This window comes from Cicer arietinum, chromosome 4 (genome assembly GCF_000331145.2).
Source record: "Cicer arietinum cultivar CDC Frontier isolate Library 1 chromosome 4, Cicar.CDCFrontier_v2.0, whole genome shotgun sequence".
Lineage (NCBI taxonomy): Eukaryota > Viridiplantae > Streptophyta > Magnoliopsida > Fabales > Fabaceae > Cicer > Cicer arietinum.
Window position 1 is genome coordinate 59,291,925 of NC_021163.2, and position 21,612 is coordinate 59,313,536.

General features: G+C 30.9%; 4 protein-coding genes across 4 annotated transcripts; 2 read left to right on the plus strand and 2 right to left on the minus strand.

Annotated features, from left to right (window-relative positions):
* The first annotated feature begins 3,355 nt into the window (after positions 1 to 3,355).
* Positions 3,356 to 4,780, plus strand: LOC140920125 (uncharacterized). The gene is made up of 4 exons (XM_073367454.1): positions 3,356 to 3,955; positions 4,140 to 4,195; positions 4,263 to 4,269; positions 4,469 to 4,780. Exons 1-4 carry the CDS (start codon positions 3,356 to 3,358, stop codon positions 4,778 to 4,780), a joined length of 975 nt encoding a protein of 324 aa, XP_073223555.1.
* Positions 4,781 to 6,144: 1,364 nt separating this feature from the next.
* On the plus strand, positions 6,145 to 6,603 carry LOC140920126 (secreted RxLR effector protein 161-like). Its single transcript, XM_073367455.1, has one exon. The coding sequence runs from the start codon at positions 6,145 to 6,147 to the stop codon at positions 6,601 to 6,603; it is 459 nt and encodes a 152-aa protein (XP_073223556.1).
* A 1,193-nt stretch (positions 6,604 to 7,796) lies between these two features.
* LOC101489953 (uncharacterized) lies at positions 7,797 to 10,885 on the minus strand. Its single transcript, XM_004498534.4, has 4 exons — positions 10,480 to 10,885; positions 9,730 to 9,826; positions 8,443 to 8,502; positions 7,797 to 8,165 (listed from the first exon to the last, which is right to left on the minus strand). The coding sequence occupies exons 1-4, from the start codon at positions 10,773 to 10,775 to the stop codon at positions 8,070 to 8,072; spliced, it is 549 nt and encodes a 182-aa protein (XP_004498591.1). The 5' UTR covers positions 10,776 to 10,885; the 3' UTR covers positions 7,797 to 8,069.
* A 2,968-nt stretch (positions 10,886 to 13,853) lies between these two features.
* Positions 13,854 to 20,176, minus strand: LOC101490286 (glycosyltransferase BC10). The gene is made up of 11 exons (XM_004498535.4): positions 19,904 to 20,176; positions 18,516 to 18,979; positions 17,735 to 17,833; positions 17,251 to 17,351; positions 17,086 to 17,157; positions 16,841 to 16,931; positions 16,163 to 16,243; positions 15,778 to 15,840; positions 15,573 to 15,695; positions 14,505 to 14,543; positions 13,854 to 14,405 (listed from the first exon to the last, which is right to left on the minus strand). The coding sequence occupies exons 2-11, from the start codon at positions 18,903 to 18,905 to the stop codon at positions 14,277 to 14,279; spliced, it is 1,188 nt and encodes a 395-aa protein (XP_004498592.1). The 5' UTR covers positions 18,906 to 18,979; positions 19,904 to 20,176; the 3' UTR covers positions 13,854 to 14,276.
* Positions 20,177 to 21,612: the final 1,436 nt, after the last annotated feature.

Sequence of the window (21,612 nt, forward strand, 5' to 3'; positions counted from 1 at the left end):
TTTAAAAATGTTATAATAAAAAATAAAATACTAAAAATTATTTTTGAAAAAATCTTAGACAAACATCTAAATTGATTGGTGTCTAAGAGATTGACTGGATTAACTTTAACTAATTACCGGTATTGGTAGCCAACGCAATCACATTAAAGGTATTTTATTTACTCTTTTGTAATTGAATTGATTGTACTTGTTCACACAGAAAATATTTCCTTACTGTGTCTTTCATTTATTTTCGGCGAACACTATAGGTGTTAAAGATGTAAATAGGTTAGATTATTTGTGGAGAGGATCTATTTATGGTCTGTTTAATAAAAAAGATAGGTTCAGAATATTTTTAAAAATTATTTATTTAAATAGTTCATACTCGAATTTATAAAAAACTCTGTTAGGTCTAACAAATTAGTCTATATATATCTTATTATTTATTAATACTATTTTTTATTAATAATATTATATTCTATTTTAAAGTCTATAAATTAGACAATCACTCAATAGTCGTACTATATTCTGCTCGTTCGTTTTTTTCTCCTGTTTTTTCAAGTTGAATCGTTCACAAAAAAAAATTCTTCTTCTTTTATCTTTGGATTCCTTTAAAGTTGGTCTTGGTAAAATCTCTTAAAATCTTCTAGAAACACCATTGAAGTTGTTCTAATTTTAGCTTTTATAAATAAAAATAAATCTTAAATCAAAATAGTATATGCGAATTTGTAAAAAAAATAGTAAAAAAAATGCATAAAATAGGTGCAGTCCCTTTATAAGTAATATGTTTTAGTTTGTTTGAGAGGTAATAATGGGTGTGTTTGTTTCAGAAAAAAAAAATATATTCTTTGAAATCAAAAATTATTCTTTAGGGTTCAAAGGGTGTTTGTTTCAGATTTTTTTAAAAATTATTTTGTTAGAAAAATTATTTTGTTAGAAAAATTATTTTGTTTAATATATATATAATATATATAAGTATATTGGTACTAATATGTGAAGAGCATTACGTAGTATGGTAGAGTATCATGTAAATTGGTATGGATAGAGCATGTAGCTTGATTAATGACTAATTATGAATTCATTTTGTTTTTTTTTTGTTTTCTTAGAAGGTTGTTGCCCGTATAGACTTGTTAGTTATTATTTTATTAGTTTCTCTTTTATATAAAAGTCTAGTTTAGCCTATTTAAAATATATATATATATATATATATATATAACATTTAAATATTTTAATGTGAATAAGTCTTTTAAATAAGCTTTCAGGTTAAACCAAACTTTTAAAAAGATCAAATCAGACCGGAAAAAAAAAGTCTATGATATGTCCTAGACCAGACTTAAACCTAAAAAATTAATCGTATGGCAGACTCAGACCTTTCAAAGTCTAGTCTAACATAGTCTATTCATACCCCTAATAGGTGGTATATCAAACTAATATTTAGGACTATTGTCCCCTAATCATAAATGTTAAAATTTTGAATTAACTCATGGAATCTAATATCAATTTGGAGTTGATTTTATTGTAAACTTGAATTTCAAAAAACTCAAAATTAAAACTAAAGCTATTCAACTAGAACTTGGTAAACTCGCATAGAGTTTTTAGTAAAAAATTTAATCTCTTTTTTCATCTCTATTTTAACATACATTTTTTTTAATTTGAGATGTTAGTTTTTTGCTTTATAAATCAGTTTATATTTTGAATTATGGCTTACATATGTTTTTAATTCTTATAAAATTATAATTTTTTAAGTTTGATCTCTAAAAAAAAGTTATTTAGATATAAAAAGTATCAATTTTTACAAAAACTTTTTAAAATAGGAAAAAAAAATTAGATACTAAAAAGTTAAGATTTTTTATAAGACTAAAAATAAAATTTATAAGAACTAAAAATTTATTTAAATCCTAAAATTATTGATGCATTTATTATTTCATATAAATACATATGTTGTGTATTTATTGAATGATTTAATGGGATAACTTTGTGCGAGTCTAACGAGTTAATATCACATGCACAAAATGAATTTGCCTAAACTTGTAATTTTGATAAGTTGACCTAAATTCTCCTCCATATCTACCAAAGTTTGATAATAGCGACTACATTGAAGACAGATTTGTCAAAAATAAGAGTAGAGATCGAAAGTCTCTTCATCAATGGGGGCCACAAAGTACTGCTTGATGAATGTTAGTTAGTAGATAATTAGTTAGTAAGTTGTAAAAAATAATTGTAGTTGAATTAAGAGATAACAAGTCAAAGTGTGACTTCAATATATAATGCATATAGTATTGTGCAGTTAATAATCAAGTATACATACTTACTGTAACAGTGCTGTAAACCGTGTATTTTTTTAATTTTTACTCCAAATTTTATCTTATTCTAACAAGAGTTTGGTTCCACTCAAGGAATCTTGCTTTAGTTTTGAGTAAAAATTAATGGTTATTTTCGAACAACTCTTCTTTTTCTTGATTAGAAGAACAATGACGAGTGGTGAAAGCAAATAAAGGTGATTCTTACCTTTCAAGATGTGGGATTCAGTGTCAAATGACTTGCAAGAATATAGATCAGATTCAACATAGACTCAAAAACAATCCTCAATAAGATGAAGAATAAAGGATTGCAAGGTTTAGACTATGCATCGTCAATGTGTTGAAAGAAGAAAAATCTTAGAAACTTCTACAGCAAAGTGGGGATACATTTTATAAAACTTATGTTGTTGTTGTTAACTTAGGTTGTGTTTGGTTGGAGGAAGGTAAAATATTTTTAAATTTTTGTATTTGATTCATTTTTTAGAAGGCGAAGGAAGGGAGTCAAAAGTTCATTTTGCTTCCCCTCCATTTTGGGAGAATTTGGAGTGGAATAATTCCCTCCTCTCCCCTCACATCTACTGAATCAAACATATCTAAATTTTCCCTCTCTCTCCCTTTCCTCGTAGTTAAATCTAATTCAAATTTATTTGTAATTAGTTAGAATATGGTTAGAAGTTAGTTAGAATATAGTTAGAAGTTTGTTAAGTTTGTTGTAACTGATTCAGTAGAAAACTATTTCTATAAAAGTCTTCCAAACCAAGAACAATCTGCAATGCTTAACAGACCATTCTTCAGACTGTCTAGATTAATATTCAATCTTCGTTTTCTGAACTTTCTGTTTTCTTCTTTTATCTTCTCAATTTCAATTCCTCTCAATTATACAACTTGTTCCAACAATTGGTATCAAGAGATTGGATTATAATTCTTGGGAAACACTGGTGCAAGTGTGAGGGGGAATCAAAAGTTGGGAAACACAAGTGTGAGTGAAAGAAAAGAAAGAAGACATGAATGGAGGAGGGTTTCCATCGAATCTGTCAATTCTGGATGGGAAGAACTGAGAGAGGTGGTCTGCATCAATGAGATCGTTGTTGGGAACTCAAGAAGTGTTTGAGATTGTTCAAGATGGCTATGAACAACTTGGTGCGAATCCAACAGAAAGACAGCAAACAACTTTCAAAGATTGCAAGAAAAGAAATTGCAAGGCATTGTTTTACATTTGGCACAGTGTGGATTCAAACAATTACGAAAGGATCTCAAAGGTATCTACATCTAAAGAGGCATGGAATATCTTGGTGAAGTATTGCACGGGTGGTGAAAAAACCAAAAAGATCAAACTTCAAATGCTAAGAAGAAAGTATGAGTTACTACAAATGGAGAATAATGAGAAGATGACTAACTATTTCAATCGAGTGCAGACAATCACTAATCAGATGAAAGCCAATGGAGAAGTGATGACTGAGGTGGTGATCATTGAAATGATTATGATGACACAAACACAAAGATATGATCACATAGTGGTGGCAATTGAAGAATCAAAGAATCTTGATATAATGAAGTTGGAAGATCTGCAAAGCTCCCTAGAAGCTCATGAATTCAGGGTAAAAGAAAGAGATGAGGCACACACACAAACACAGGCATTGCAAGCTCAGTTTAGCAAAAAGTCCAATCAAGATGGAGTAAAAAACAAGAAGTGGAAGGGCAAGTCAAAATGGCACAAGAAACAGGATCAAGATTAGGAGGCTTGAGGTTCAAGAAGTCAGCAAAAAAGTGATAATAAAAGCAAGAAACCATATGGCAAGAAGAAGTTTGACAAAAGAAGGGTTCAATGTTATAATTGTCAAAAATATGGACATTTTGCAGATGAATGCAGTTCCAAGAAAGTACAAAGAGATGATAGTGAAGTTTAACTGTCCCAGGTAGACAGCTATGACTTAGATGAAGTGTTAATGATGGCTTCTACAAGCATGAGGGATGATTGTACAGGATTGTGGTATCTTAACACATGATGCTCGAATCACATGACTAACCATAAAGATTGGTTTGTAAGTATTGATGAGAAGGTGAAGAGGGAAATCAAATTTGCAGACAACAGCACAATAAAAACTGAATGAGTTGGCAAGATCTTGATTCAAAGAAGGGATGGCAAACAATCTTTCATATCTGATGTGTTGTATATGCTAAATGTGAAGAACAATCTGCTAAGTCTTGGACAATTGCTGGAGAAAGGATACTCTATGAATATGGAGAATGGACAAATGAAGGTGTTTGATAGTGCAAAGAGGCTTATCTTAAAGGCACCACTGTCCAAGAACAGAACCTTCAAGATTGAAATCCAGATCAATGAAAATCAGCGTCTTGCTGGAGAAATCAGGAGGGAAGACTGGTTGTGGCACCAGAGGTTTGGACATCTGAATTTTAGAAATCTTCAAATGTTGCAGAGCAGTGATATGGTGATAGGAATTCAAGAAATTCAAGTGTCAAATGAGATATGTGAAGAATGATGTCAAGCCAAGCAGCATAGGAATTCATTTAAATCAGAATTACCAACAAGATCTTCAAGAATAATTGAGGTAATTTGTTTGATGTTTGTGGTCCATTTGAAGAAATGTCAATAGGAGGTAATTGCTACTTTGTATCATTCATTGGTGATTTTACAAAGAAAATGTGGATATATCTAATCAAAAGAAAGAATGAAGTACTTAAGATACTTAAAAAATTCAAGAGAATGGCTGAAAAACAAAGTGGTTTTAGTATGAAAGTCATTAGGACAGATGGAGGAGGAGAATATAATTCTCTTGAATTCCATGATTTTTGTGAAAAAGAAGGGATATTGCATGAAGTGACTCCACCACACACTCCCCAACATAATGGCACTGTTAAAAGGAGAAACAGAACTATAGTGAACATGGCCAGGAGCATGTTGAAGGAAAAGAACATGCCTCATATAATATGGGGGAGGTAGTATCAACTGCAATATACATTTTGAATAGGTGTCCAACCAAGAGACTGAACACAAGGACATCTGAAGAAGTTTGGACTGGAAGAAAGGCAGGTGTGAATCATTTGAGAGTGTTTTGCTCATTGTGCTTCAGGCATGTGCCAGCTCAAAACAAGAGGAAGTTTGATGACAAGGATGAACAAATGGCGTTGTTGGGTTATGATGCCACTGGAACAAGACATGAGAGTTGATGACCCTGCTAGTGAACAAGAGACCAATTGATATGAAATGGGTCTATAAACTGAAATTGAAACCTGATGGACTGGTTGCTAGGTACAAGGCCAGACTTGTAGCAAAGGGATTTTTGCAAAAATATGGGTTGGACTATGATGAGGTATTTTCTCCAATAGCTAGAATTGAAACAGTAAGGATGGTAGTCTCAATGGCTAGCTACAAAGGTTGGTATATGCATCTGTTGGATGTTAAATCAGTCTTCCTCAATGGATCACTAGATGAAGAGGCGTATGTGAAGCAGCCCCCTAGATATGTGAAATCAAGCAAAGAAGATCATGTGTACAAATTGAAGAAAGCCTTATATGGCATGAAGCAAGTTCCTAGGGCTTGGAACAAGAGGATTGACAGATTCCTCATAGAGCAGCAATTTGAAAAGTGTGTGAATGAACTTGGAGTTTATGTCAAGAAGGGAGCAGCAGCACATGCACTGCTGATATGCCTTTATGTTGATGATTTATTGCTGACTGGCAGTGATGAAGTGAAAATCAAAGAGTTCAAAATCAGAATGAAGAAGGAATTTGAGATGACAGATTTGGGCATGCTGGCATATTTCCTTGGCATTTTGAAACCAGGAAAAATGAAATTTTTATGCATCAAAAAAGGTATGCAAGTGATGTATTAAAAAGGTTTAAAATGCAAGAATGCAATGGAAGCAGCACCCCATCAGAATCAGGGCTGGTGATGTCCAAAGAGGGCTATGATGAGTTAATTGATCCTACAACCTTCAAGCAAATTGTAGGATCCCTGAGGTACTTGTGTGACACTAGGCCAGATATCTCATATAGTGTTGGGTTGATTAGTAGGTACATGGAGAAACCTAGGACATCACACTACATGGTAGCAAAAAGAATCTTGAGATACATAAAGGAGACCATTGAGCTTGGTATATTGTATTCCACAAAACTGAATGAAGATCAAGCTGAACTTATTGGCTTCAATGATGTTGATTGGTGTGGAGATATGGATGATAGAATGAGTACCACGAGCTATGTATTTACAATCGATAACTCACCAATCTCATGGTGCTCAAAGAAGCAAAGCATATGGTTGCATCTATGGGAGCATGTCAAGCTATGTGGCTGGCAGAGTTAATGGCAGAAGTGGGACTGAGAAGCAATGATGTAGTGAAGATGAAGATAGATAATAAATCAGCTATAGACCTAGCAAGACATCCAAGTGTTCATGGAAGAAGCAAGCACATAGAAACGAGATTCAATTTCCTAAGGGATCAAGTAATGAAGGACAAGGTAAAGCTGGAACACTGCAATACAAATGATCAAAAGGTTGACATCTTAACTAAAAGCTTGAAGAGTTTGAAGTTCCAAGAGATGAGGAACAAACTTGAATTAACAACAAATTGAATCATTTTGAATTAGAGAGCATGTTAAATGTAATTCAAATTGATTTGTAATTAGTTAGAATATGGTTAGAAGTTAGTTAGAATATAGTTAGAAGTTTGTTAAGTTTTTTGTAACTAATTCAGTAGAAAACTGTTTCTATAAAAGCCTTCAAAACCATGAACAATCTGCAATGCTTAACAAATCATTCTCCTCCAGATTGATAATCAGTCTTCGTTTTCTGAACTTTCTGTTTTCTTCTCAATTTCAACTTCTCTCAATTATATAACATGTTCCAACACTCGTTGAACCAAAATAGACCATTAGAAAAGGTTAGCATGTAAACCTTGAGAAGACTATCTGAACTTTGGAGAAGGGTTACAGAGGATATTGATCAAAGGAAGAAGGACAACATTCTTTCATCACATATCTAGTATTTGTTCCAAGAATGAATAACAATCTTTTAAGTCATAGGCAATTATTAGAAGAGGGGTATATGATGGTGAGGCAGGACAAAATTTTGAAGGTTTTGACAAGAAAAAATGTTGCTGCTGAAGGTTATTTGTCAAAGAACAGAACCTTTCAAAGTAGATATTGAAGTCGTGGAGCTTATGTGTTTATCATTCTCAATTACAAGAGAAAGTTGGCTTTGACATTACATCTTATTAAATAAAACAGAATGTGAGGAAGACCGGTCACTACATGTTTTTGTTTAGCATATTTAGATCTCTTAATCGAACAATTAAAGGAGGTAACTGTTTATTTAATATACAAAATAAAAACAGGAAATTACAATCTTAATAAATAAAAAAATATCATTTTAGACTAGTTGGTATCATTTAGGCAGGCTACTCATCAAAAAAAGTATTATGTAAGCATACTTGAGAAAAGATTAAGCATCAACAAAACAAATCATAGAAACAACAGATATTTCACAAGACATTATAGTAGAACTGGCAAAAAAATATAATCTGGAATTGGATCTGAATATGCAAATGAAACCTGTGGTTCCCTAATACCAAAATCAATGGTACTCAATCCTAGACAGTTACCATATCCAAAATGACTGCATCAACTCCTAATTAGTTGCATCATCTCAAACTAACAGCCACAAAACAACATTTAATACAATCTTTGATGTATCTATCCAAGAATTTTTACCATTAGATCAATTTAACTAATTCGACTATAAGTCAAGCCAAAAGAGAACTTGTGAAACAACTAGAGCCCATTTGCGTTTGATAAATCATTAACGATGCCTGAGATGACCTCGTCCATGTCCAACTCCTTCATTGGTTTGAACGGGCGCTTCATGTCCTGCAACAAAATAGTGGTTTTGCAAAATAAGAAAAAGTATAGATTCAGAGGACAGATATTAAGAAAGTATTTATTTATCATGAACAATTAAAAAATAGACATTCAATTATATTTCATGATAAAAATAATTATAGAGATATTTTAAATATGATACAAAAACATGATATCATACTGAAATACGATTAATAGTAGGTGCATAAGAGATTTAAACATGATATTTTAAATGTAGGACATGCACCAACAGAAAACAGTTCAATAACAGGAGTGCAGGTGTTACCAAAAGGCTAATGAACTGCTTGCCCCCTTGTACGCGTATTTCAAAGCAACCTTTTCTTGGCTGTTAATTAAAAAAAAAGTAGGAAAAAGTTGAATCAATCAAGTATTGTTAACATCAATAACCGATCAATTAGACAACAAGGACTAATAATAAATACCATATGAGTTCAATAGTCATTATCATTGTTCAGATGTCTTAATTGGCCATGACCAACAATCATTTGCTTTGATAAGCTATAATTGAAAAAATAACAAGTTAAAAAGATTGTGATTAGCCTTGTCTTTTGAGTGACTTAAGGTTGCAGAGTGAGAATCAAGGTAGTGGAAGCAGAGAGGAAGGGTTTATATCAGATTATACCATATAGCATATGCATTTGTTTTAGTATGTGAAAGAGATCTTCTAAACAAATTATATGCCAATAAGTTGTCAACTATACTTGCATAAATTCCTCAAAATAACTTTATTTAGAGCTTAAGCATAGTTTAATGTCATATTCTTTTCAATTGTAGAAACAATACACAAACTCCTACTTAGTATTTGATTGGCAGAAATGGTTAAAGCATGTAGAGAAAAATCTATCTTCACCAAACATTAGCTCCTCCAACATGTGAAGATTAGGAGGGGGGAGAGGATGAATTTAACATTTAACATGAATTTCATTATCTTCAGTTACTACTGACATTAAGCAAAACATGAAATATCATAAAGAGAAAAATAAAAATCAGTATTTTCTCTTCACTACTTCCATTAAAAACAAAATAAGGAGATTCTATTGCCCTCTCCTACTCTCTTCAAAGTTCTAACTAAGCATAATATCAAATTAAAGTCCCTAATATTATATCTCCTCCTTTGAATCAAACAATCCCATATATAATTAAGGAAATATTTTTAGGATTTAATTCATTTACACCATTAGTGTAAAGATTTTTTACATTGTTAATCAATCATAAATAACCATCAAGACAAAAAAAAATGTTTGACTGTTATCTTAACTACTCTTAAAATCATGTGTATGATTGATTGTGATTTAATAACTGTGTAAAACTTTTTACAAAAACATTATATAGAAATTAAACTTATTTTTTTTCAAATACCTAATGATGTATTATATGACATAATGTAAAGTGGTAAAATGATTGAAGGAAAATAACACAAACACTTACAAAATCAAATATTTATAAAAATTAAAAAAAATTAAAAAAAAATTTAAAAAAATTAAAAAAAAATATAGCTATTTCATATTGGTATAAACAAAAATGGCAAAGGCAGAAGTTGATCTTAGAATACCTTCTCAGGGTTCACTTTCACAATGACATCAACATCACTCTTCTCTAGTGCTTCTTTCACCTGAAGAGCTCTCGTCTTGAATGAGTTGCATTGCTTACTAAGGAAAATTTAGCAAAAAAAATGGTTGCAAATATTTGAGATGAAAAATTAATTACAACAATAATATCACTGAGCTATAATAAAGAGGATCAAGTATCAATAACATAGTCAATTAATTGCCAATATTTATCAAAAATCAAGAATCTTCTTAAAACAAATTCACAATTATTACAAAACTCCACTTAAAATTAAACATAGCAAATAAATTGTCAAGCTTCACTTTTCTTTAGATTTCAACATTATTTTTCAATCCATTTCAATATATTACATTTATTATACTCTGCTCGGTATCAATCTATACCTGTATCAACAAACAAACAAAAAACTGTATCAAGATTTACCAGCAAACAAGAATCTATCAATATTCAATACATAACATTCGTCTAAACAGGATCCAGCATTTTCGGTTAGTTCCAAAAAGTTAGGGTTCGCTCTTTGATTATCGAAAAAATAGGCTTTTCTCATAAAATACAATCTCCATTTTCAAAGAAAAGACGTATTATTTTTCAGATATAAGGTCAAATTTTAATGAATGTATTATAAAAATAAAATAAAGTTATAGAGACAAACACAAAACACGTTCATAAAACAAAATGCATAACATTTACGAATACAAGAAAGGGCAAAACGGTAAAAAAAAAGGCGATATACCAATGCTCAATGATGACAACAGTCTTGTTAGAAGCTTCTGGAACATCCTCAAAGGTTTCTGCTTCCGCTTTCTCACCTTCAGATGTAGAAGCTTCTTTCGGTTTACCTTTACCTTTAGATTCAGCTTTTTTCTCAACCTTTTTCTTCTTGTTGGGTGATTTCCTAGTGACTGGTAACTCGATAAACTTAGTACCTGAACTCGCCGATGAACGAGTTACTCTCCCTGAAGAACGAGTTACTCTTCCCGCCACGGCAGTAGCTTGCGCCGGTTCCTCAGTTTTGCGTTTTGGTGCCATTTCTCGAAAATGCCCTCTCTTTTTCAGTCTTTCTGTATATCTCTATTTGTGTTGTTTTTTGTCTCTTCCAGTCTCTCTATCTAACTCTCCGTATATATCACTCTATGCTCTCTATCTTTTTTCTTTGCGTTTCGGATTTTTCCCGCGTTTTGGGATTTGAATGAACGGCTTAGATTTGTTGAAATCAAGAAAATGTGGTGATCGAACGGAGACGAAACAAGAAGCAAGTGATGCGATGTCAACCGGGATGGGATACAACCCAATTCATTGGGATTTGGATTCCGTGCACTCACTACAAACACTCCTATCTTACTAAGATATGGCGATTTAAATTTATATGTTACAATTTTTATTAAATAAAAATAAGTAATTCATTTGAGATTTTATTTCTCAAATAATAATTGTATTTATTCCAATTTCATTTATTAGCTATTAGATCTATATATGTTGTGGTGCTCTTTTGTTATTGTGTATTTTTAAATCTAATTATTTTTTTGAGTTATTAACCAAAAACTAATTCAATTTAATGCTATTAATTCAGATATAACTATTTTAAATAATCATCTAAAACTAGTTCAAATTGCATGTAATTTTAATATTTAACTTATTTTTTATCTCATAATCGATCACAATTGCACTTCAAACACCTCTACCTCCTCTTGTATAGTATCTTTTTATATTTTGTATGACTAGAATTTTCTATTTGTTTTTAACACTAGTTTTTTTTTTTATAAAATTTGTAAAATTGGTCAATTTTGTTTTAAAATGATAAGTTATTTAAACTATATATATATATATTGAACATATTAAATGAAAAAAAATTTATAATTAACATAGTAAATTTTAATAATACAATCATACATAAATAATCAAGATTAATAGTTATTATAATAACCGATCACTTAAAAAATTATATAATTTTTTTAATAATTATTATTTATATATAGTTGTGTAGTATTTGATATTTAGTATTTGGTATGCTATCTATAATATTATGTAATATTCAAATTTTACAAAACTCAAATTTCCATAATAACATTTTATGAACTTTGATAGTTTTATGTGTCGTGAAGTAAATATATCTATCAGTATAGAATGTAGTATATTGTATTTAACACTACATAAGTAAGAATCGATGGATCATACAATCCTCCAAAAAAATGTCATGTCTCATCCGCAAGCCCCTACTATCCATCTACTGCTACTCAATCTCTGGTGCTAACCTGCAGCCTATTATTCATCTTTCTTGGGTAACAACACCTATATTTTTCCCCCCTCAAAAAGGTATTTTTGTTATATACATTTTATATTGGTGATCATAATTTAAATGGAATATTTAACTACGTTGGAGACTGAATAAAAATATTTTATTCATATTAATGTTTGGTTGACTTAATATAAATCTCTATATAATTGGTGCAATAAAAGAAATATATATCTTAGAGTGTGTTTTAGAAGATGTGATGCATAAATATCAAAAAGTGATTTGATATGGCATATATCATGAAAATGTGATATATGTCATAAAAATATGATTTGATATTATATAAAGGTGATTCGCTACATTCGTATATCACAAATTATTATTAAATATTAAAAATATATTCTTTCATCAATATATCAGATTTTTCTACAATTTTATTTGTATGATTATATTGATATATAATCGTGTTTTATCAAATGAATAAATTTATGAATCACAATATCATATTTAGAATGGAATAAGAAATATGAAGTTATGGTTCGAATTTAAGTTTGAATTTGAGTAAAGTCTTATTCGTTGAAAACTCAAATCTAATCTGGTCGCAAAAATATTGGATTTGATTTACTTATAAAATAATATTTTATATAAGATGACATGAAATGATTTTGGGGTTTTAACTCTAGAACAATGCACTACTTTGTATGATACTCTCGATTTTCTGATAATTGTTTTATTCTTCTTCTACGGTATATTTATGTAGCATTGAGACTTGAATTTTTATGTGTGAACAGTGAGTGAATTTAATAAAACTGAATATACACATATAAAGCTTAGTATATGTTAGATCATGGGTTAAATATTGTCTCAAAACTCAATCAGATAAATAAAAACTAAAAAAATTGTGTACAGTAATGTATTATGTGTTGAGAAGCTTTGATGATAGATTATTTTCATAATTTTAAGTTGAACAAAGACCTTTTCTTAAGTTATTATAAAAAAAGTAGAGATTAAAATTTTGATTTTTATAAAGTTTTAACGAAATATTTTGTTGTATGTCCTTAAAAAGTGAGACCGAAATTTTGTGTATAATGGTGCTGCATGATTCAAGAAAAAAGTAATAGTAAGACACTTTTCATTGGCAAAGACTATGGTGTGCAACATTTATTGGAAGAGCATGTTCAATCATTAGATAAAAGAAGTTCCATCAAATGTAATGGTGCATTTTTCACACCAAATCTATTCCATCTTCTTCCCTTCCCTTTCTTCCTTGTCTCAATCAATCACTTTCAATCATTTTTATGACTTTTGTTGGATTCAGTATGAGTGGATCCTGGTGTAGATCCATGCATCGAAAAACTTTCTAGCGACAAGTCAAGAGGCGAGTTTCGTTGATAATAACGCTCGTTCAAGTATAGGATGTGAGAGACTCACTTGCGGAAGAGATTATTGAGTTCAATTATGAGTGGTTAAATCTTACATTGACTATAAAATGAATGCTTTAAGATTTTGAGTAAAGATACGGTATAAATTTGTTGTACATCTTAGAGCATTTGACCATGTTGTTGCTCCCGCTCCCCCAGACTCCCAAACAACCTTAAACTATTCAAAACTTTTTGTTAAGTCTCAAAACCAAATATCTTGTAAGTAAAGATGAGTATGTTAGTAAGGGAAATCACTCATTAACCCTAAAGTTGGATATTTTCAAGAAAAATGTTATCTTGTGGTTTAAAAGTTTAAGTTTTTATTCTTGATCAAAAGTCTTCAACAATAATGTTGATGGTATATAAAACATCCCATTTCTTTTCCTTGAACAAAGCCTTGAATCGTCATACAAAGACAAAGATTTGTGCATATAAATATATATAAAATAGAGATAAACTCTGCATAACTGCTGAACTATTATATTTAATAATGCATCACTGCAGAAAAATTTCAATGCAACATTCATAAATAACAGTTAGCTTCTAGAGTCGAAATCAAGACCAAACCTTATCCCTCCCTCTCTAGCCTATCAAGCATAACAAAACTTTTCATCCTACTAGAGAATCTATATGTTTCAAATACAAAAAATAATATTGTAAAATAGGAACAGCAAATTATCCAAATAGACATGCTCATGCTCAGCAGTTCCATCAAGCCCCAGAGAAAAGCAAATTTTGATTGAATCAGCTTCTGTGTTCCTAGGCAAATTTTGCCTCAGGAACTTCTCAAAATATGTCATATGTGCAAAGATGGTGGTAAGGCTGGGGACCACATGGTGTTGATTCACCAAAGAATGATAAAGTATTATAAATACTTTAGAATATTGTGGAGTTAGCGAAAAGTTGAATCAATTTAACCTGAGTTTCCGGATAAAACTTCCGGGCGAATAGATAACATGATCGTTTTGAGCCGTTTATTTCGCACGGTGTAATCACCACTGTTCTCTGCAAGGCATGTTAAAATAATGACCAAATCATAAGAATTCCTTCAACAGGGACATGACCATTGAACCAAAACTAGAGGGGATGAAATATATTACAAACCTTTGCATCACTTGTATAATGTGGACTTTCATCAATGTACTGCAGTTAATAAAAATGAGTCATTAAACAGAATTGAAGATAAAAAAGTGTTTAGGAATGTTGCAAATTAACAATGTAAAAACAAGGAAATAAATCTGACTAACAGGTCCCTTAGAGCATTGGTTAAAGATTAATTTTTTATTGCAAAGTATAACATTCGCTACATTAGTACATTAAATGCTTCACTTTTTAATAAAAAGATTCTACTTTTGATTCTTTAACCGGTGATAGTTGGCATTTGCCACACCAACAAAAATAAGGAAAATAAAAAAGGATCCCGACCGGAGAGGAAGGTTACTAAAATCAATGAAAATTAAAAAGGAGTAACCACTTAATGCTCAAACCCTAATCCTGAGACACTCAAATCCTCACTGTTGAGGAGATTTAGTACACTGTATAACTGGGCTGCTAGCCCAGTCAGACAGTCCTCTACGTACACTACAAATCTCCAAGAAAATTATGTAGACTCAATCCTATAATTAAATAAAAACCACTATATATAACACAGTGAAATTATTGAAAAAGGAATTATTAAATAAATTTTCCATTGTTACTTTCGCTCTCTATTCTTCATAACTCTACAAAACTATTTAAGATTATTGCTATTGCTAAAAGGTTCAATACATACTCCTTCAGTTCCATTCCACATCTTTGTTTGTTTTACTATTTTTATTTTTTTTCCTTTTTATTTTTTTTCCTACACTACGGTTCTTTAAAAATTACATGATGTAATTAAGTTTTTTTTTTTTCAAAATTCCTAGTATGTATAACATTTGTTTTTCATTGTTTGTTTTGGCATTTTATTTTTGTTTCAAAACTATGGGTGCTTTATCAATCCAAGATGTAAGTAAGCTTTTGTTTCCAACTATACCTATGAACGTAATCAATAACTTTTGATTTTCATACAGATTGTTATAGTGGAATATTTAGACTTCCTAGTGATATTTACACCAAATAAAAACTCTTTGATGATTCAACGTAAAGAGTACAAAAAATTTGAAGGGAAGGAGAGTAAAATGTGTCACATACTGCTATTTTTTTCATGAGTTGATAATTAATATCATGAACCCTGAATGACTTAGGATGCCATTTTCCTTCAGACCAATCAACATATGTTACAGACCAATTTGCGATTCCACCTGGATCAAGCATCTAAACATACCCTGAACAAATTAGCACGGATATAGAGATGGCTACCGTAGCACTTTAAAAGAGAACAGATTGGTGCACTTACATTAAAAAAGGTCGGCAAATAATGCTCATCGGAATAGCAGTTGCGGTTTCCCTCCATATTTGGCTGATAAATTTGAAACATGAATAGTAGAATTTGGTCAATGACGCTATGTTTACAGATTCCTTTCATCCCAACAATTGTTACAAATAGCATAAAAAGGAAACAGTGGGGATAATTAAAGAAAACATTATTTGTGAAGCTATAACTGACTATAATAACTTGGTCAGCAAAAAAATAAAATGAAATCAATTATTATTAGTCATAATCTCAGGAGATGCCCATTTTTATTTTTTAAAATTCATAAACACTCACACATGCTACAGCAAGAAGGTAATAAGAATAATAAAAAAATGGACCAAACAAGTGATTTTTAATAACATAGTACCCTGCAATGATGCTTGAATTTTGTAAAATAGAGGCTGTCTGCCATAACTATTATAGCATGCTGACGTTTCATGGAGAACCACTGCATTAGAAACAAGAAGATCCAAATCAGCTGCATGTCAGAAAAGTTAGCACTGGTTTTCTACAAAGCAATTTTCATCCAAATCTTGACTTTAATGAATGGTCAATGCCTACGGGTTCTATCGCGGACTGTGGTATTGCCAAGTCGACTGAGGGGTGAAAGAAGTCATAGAAGTAGACAATAAGATTAGGACCCTTTTCTTTTAAACCAAATTAACCATGCTAGGCTAATTGAAAGGTATGATCTTAATGAAACACTTCAATTGAGTGGAAGCTCAAATTTTGTACTCCCTCCAGCCTCAACTATTCGCAAAAGTACCTACTTTCACATTTATTAAGGATGGTAGTTAAATGCATTTTATTTTCTTGATTTCATGTAAAACAAAAACAAAATTATTAACCTACCCCTAATTATTGTGTCATCTCCCACAACATTAAGGAATTAATGAAAGGATAATTTTTGGAACAATATCATTAAATGTGGATAGATTAGTTCACTTTTACTTATATTTAAGGCCAACTAATACATGCACTTTTTTTTTCTTATAATTGAGGCAGGAGAAAGTAGTAAAGGTAGATAACATCCATAGAAACATACCTGTGAACCCTTTCGAAAATCCTTCTTTTCTACTTCAGGCAACATATGTTCTACATACCTGCCATTTCCATGAGGACCAGGATCCACATAGCTTTTTTTAAACAAAAAAAAAAAGGAAAAGAGGAAAGTAAGAGACAGTTTAGTTCAAATTTCCATCTAACAAAATCTGTAGAATCTTCAACCAAAGGAGACAGTTTCTAGAATTTCATCAACTAATTTGTAGAAGGTTCTTTTATAATTCTTACCTGTCAATAAAGCTGACACTTGTTAATAACAAGTAGTTGTACACAAAATCAAAGCGTCGCACTGGTATACAACTGAAACAGAAATGAACATACAATTGACTTGATTAAATCCAAATATCCAACCAAATCTTAGCATTCGAAAGAAGAATACGGTTACAAAAATACCTTTCAGACAACAAGACGAAATGCTGGTTATCAGGGTCTAAAAGTGCATTGGCCAAAAGTCTCCTTTCTGCCTCAACCATAGAAACTTTCCCCCAAGCTACCTGAAAGAAATTGAAAATTAGTTGGCATTAGCTGTTACTTCATTTTGCTCATCAATCATCGTTGTTTTTTCTCATTATTAGTCTTTTAATTTTATGTGTTGCTTCATTATGGCAGCTATAACCTAATTTTCTTACAGAGAGTTTATATAGAAATAATTTTGATATTATGGAAGCTATGGTCATATAAAAAGAAGACATAACAAAATAATGAGACTTATGGGATAAAGTCCTCGAATTTCAATCAATTGATAAATGTTTTATTATAATTTTACATTAAATCATATGCATTGACCACACTCTTTATCATTATCGGCTTATATTAGAATTTGAAACTGTCATATAAAGAACTAGTATATATTCAAATCATGAGCTATACCCCATACCGGTTCACTGTGGATATCTCGGCCCTCAAAATAGGGGCTGATATGTACCGGTTTTTCCTTCGATGCATGTACATAGACAGAGAATTTGCCTTCATGGCCCTGCATTTGTCATGGGTAAAGTTCAAATAATAGGATGTAACATACACATTCAAAGGAAAAAATTATAGCACTTTGTAATTATATTCAGCATGACAAGCATATTTAATTACAAGAGAAAATTATGCAAGTCAAAGATCCTGTCTGGTAATCATGCGGGTGCTATAGGAACAAGTTTAGAACAGTGCTCAATTTACTGTAACCAAAACAGAAGACAAATAGCAGAAGTAGATGGAAAATAAAATAGAAATTCAAAGAAGCTTGGTGCTACATTGCCCCAAGGCCTAAGCCTTCCAGAGTCTCCTTCATGGGTAAAAAACCCCTCTCATCCAGCTCCCTCCATCATATTCTCACCCTTATTTAGTAGTTACCATGTGCACGGCACAAGTACACAATTAAAATGTTAAATACGATATAACTTCCAATTTCATATTAATAATAGATTTTGAGTCAAAAATTGTAAATAGCATTCACCACTTTGTCTTTTTTCATGTACTCTCTTTATTTTCAGCTTTCTTCCGTTCCCAAAACATCTACTACATGCAAAACCAAGTCCAAATAAACTGGTTCTAGAATAACATAAATAAATCAAATGAGTAAAACAAAAATGAAAAAGATAGCATCCATTCTTATGAAAGAAGACATGAAATTTAAGTATGTGGTCTATGGAATAGGAATCCCATACCTCGAAGAACATGTGCCAAAGCTTCTCGAAAGGTAATGAACCCGGAGTCAAAAACAAAAAAGCGACTTTAGGGACCTTGGTTTGAACAGGATAATACTTAAGAATTTCGTTAATAACAACCCGAGATTCAACCTCTGCATCTGTTAATTCACGGGTCTTCACGGGTGGTGGCGGACTAATTGTACCACCAGCACCACAACTTTCAGAGTTAAAGAAAGAGCACGTTGAGGGACTCCGTAGCGGATAAATATAAGCAGCAATCAGAAAAAAGCACACTATGAACACTAAAGCGATAATCCAAGTCGGCCTCTTTAAGTGTGATCGGTGTCTTGATCCAACCATGATCAGAAGATTTTGTATGAACTGCGGCCATGCAAGTTCTTTCTTCATTTAAGTTCAAGACACCCCTTCAGCTTCCCCATGTTACCGTACAACAACATTCATCTACATTCAGCCCTGTCTCACTGTCATTGCAAAAACCCAAAAAAAAAAAACAAGACACAAGAAAATCATTCATAAGTAGTATTTCAACTACCCAACAAACAAGCTACTGAACATGAAAAGTGAAAACACATACACGTGCTCAAAATCTTAAGGACCATATTTTCAAGTATGCAAAACAAGAGACATAAATAAATAGCACCATTCATTATGTTTTCATCGGACAATCATTATAACTGATTTTTTTTTTAAAATAAATATTATTTTTCACTACGACACACAAACACAAAACAAAACAGCTTCTCATTTTCTTAAAATCTCTAAATTATGGAATACCAAAATTCCAAAATCACTTTTTTTTAATCTAACAAAGGGCCCTTCATCACATAGTAATCGAAATCAAATATAAGCAAAAAGAAATAATCATATTTGGTGGACCAAAATAAAGCAAAATCCAACTAACTTCACTCTATTTTATGCTAATATTCTCACAATATCCTTCAATGAAACAAGTTGTTTTACAAAATTAAATTGACAAAAACTATAGCTTGGGAAATGCAATTATTTTTAATACATCATGAAAATTCAAAAATAATTATATCAACCACTATTCTTAATCTCTGTGAAATTAGTTGCTTTTGTCAAAGTCAAAAAAGAAATTAATTACTTTTGCTTAGCGTAGGCTCGTGCCTTAATTTAATTTAAAAGTGAAAAGAGAAAAATACGAGTAAATCCTAATTATAAAAAAAAAAGGATAAAAATGTCGAAAAGAACAAGATCCATGAAGAGAAGAGAAGAGAACAGAGATCTTTCATATTATGAACCCTAGCACAAAGAATTTGAATCCTAATCCAACGCGACAAAGAAAATAGTTGCGTATATAATCTACTAGATCTTGAAGTAAAGATTGAAATGAATGTTAATGAGAATAAAGATAGAATGAATACCTGAGTGTGATCGAATGCAGGGATCTGAGTGGGAACCACGCAAAAAAAGGAAATGGAAGAAAGCGATGAAGAATGATTGGTTGGTGAAGATTTAATAGAATGGTTTAAGGAAGGAGTAGCAAGTGTGAAGAAAAATGGAAGAATGAATGAAGAGAAGTTGGATGAGGAGAATGTCAACGATGGTGTTGAATTGGATCGGATCGGTGGTTCAGATTTGTTGCGCCAATTGGAGAGCGTTGATTCCGTTGTTGTGTATATATTTTATTTCATTTCATTTTCAACAATGTGTGTCTCATTCTTTTGTGGATGTGTTTGGGGGTTCTCTCTTCCCCCGTCGCTCTTGTGTGCTAACTTCAACCTGTCATGTCTCTCTCCATGTCATATTATATACTATTTTATGTCCTTTTATTTTCTCAACGAAGGACTTTACGTCATTTTTCTAATCAAAAATACTTTAAATTGTAATATTTTTCATTCATATTTTGATTAAAAAATTATTATTATTAAGAAAGAGACAATTAAATTTAATTAAATTAAAATTTTAATTATGATAATTAAATTTATTATTTTTATATTATTTTTTTAGTAGTTTCAAAGTATTATATTGTTCAATTTTACATAGACTTTGTCTAATCAATGGTTATTGTTTGTCCATTAATATGTTAGAACTAAATCTTGGTATTTTTTTTTAAATAAAATTTAAGATGAGTGGGTAATATATCGTCTTAAGGTAATAAATACTTTAGGATTCATTAAATACTTACATAGGAATTTATATATGTCTTTTTTTAATTATATTAGCAAACATTGAACTTGCAACATATCAGATTCAATACATATCTTTTTACTATTAGATCAAATCATTGGATTTAAATCTTAATGTCTTCACGATTCTTCTAACTATATATATTTTTTTAACGAGATTGGATGATATGACTTAGTCATTTTATTCGATAAGTGATCAAGTGATTTATTACTAAATCAATGATTAAATTAATTTTTAAATATTTCCTAGATATTTAAAATAAATTTTAAAGTGGTCATTGATATAGTGACTTCTAATAGGACCAATATTTATTTTCTTCAACCTCTTTTCGATTATTAAATTATTTCCTTTCTCCGACCGTCGAGTTGGCGAACTTCCATTGTTCACACTTATTGCTAAGTCCACAAGTGTGTTGGTTTACTTTACTTGCTAAGTAGAGTCACTCTCCTCCTCCTCGTATGAGACATACTTTTTATTTTGTTTTTTTGCACGATTCGTTTGTTTTTGTTTTTGTTTTTGCTTTATGTTTTGAGAGTTGTTTGTACCTTATACTTGTTTTGTAGATTCAATCTATTATATAAACAGATTATTGCATTTAACTTTGAGTTGTGTTATTTTGATATCAATATATAGTTAACACAATTTAAATAGGTGATTAATTATATTAAATAAATAATTAATGAATATAAAAATTTATTAATCATTCATTCAACATAATAAATAATGATTTTGAAAATTATTGACCACAATTTTTAAATTAAACCACATAAATATTGGACATTTTTGTCAAATATGAATCTGATACGATAAAAAAAAAAACTAGTAGTTAGAATGGATTGTTAAAATTTATTCTTCCCAAAATCTTATAAAAATTCCTTCTAGTTTCTGTAGTTTGTAAATTTATACCAAAATATATGTGTTCATAAGGTTACACATGTTTGTA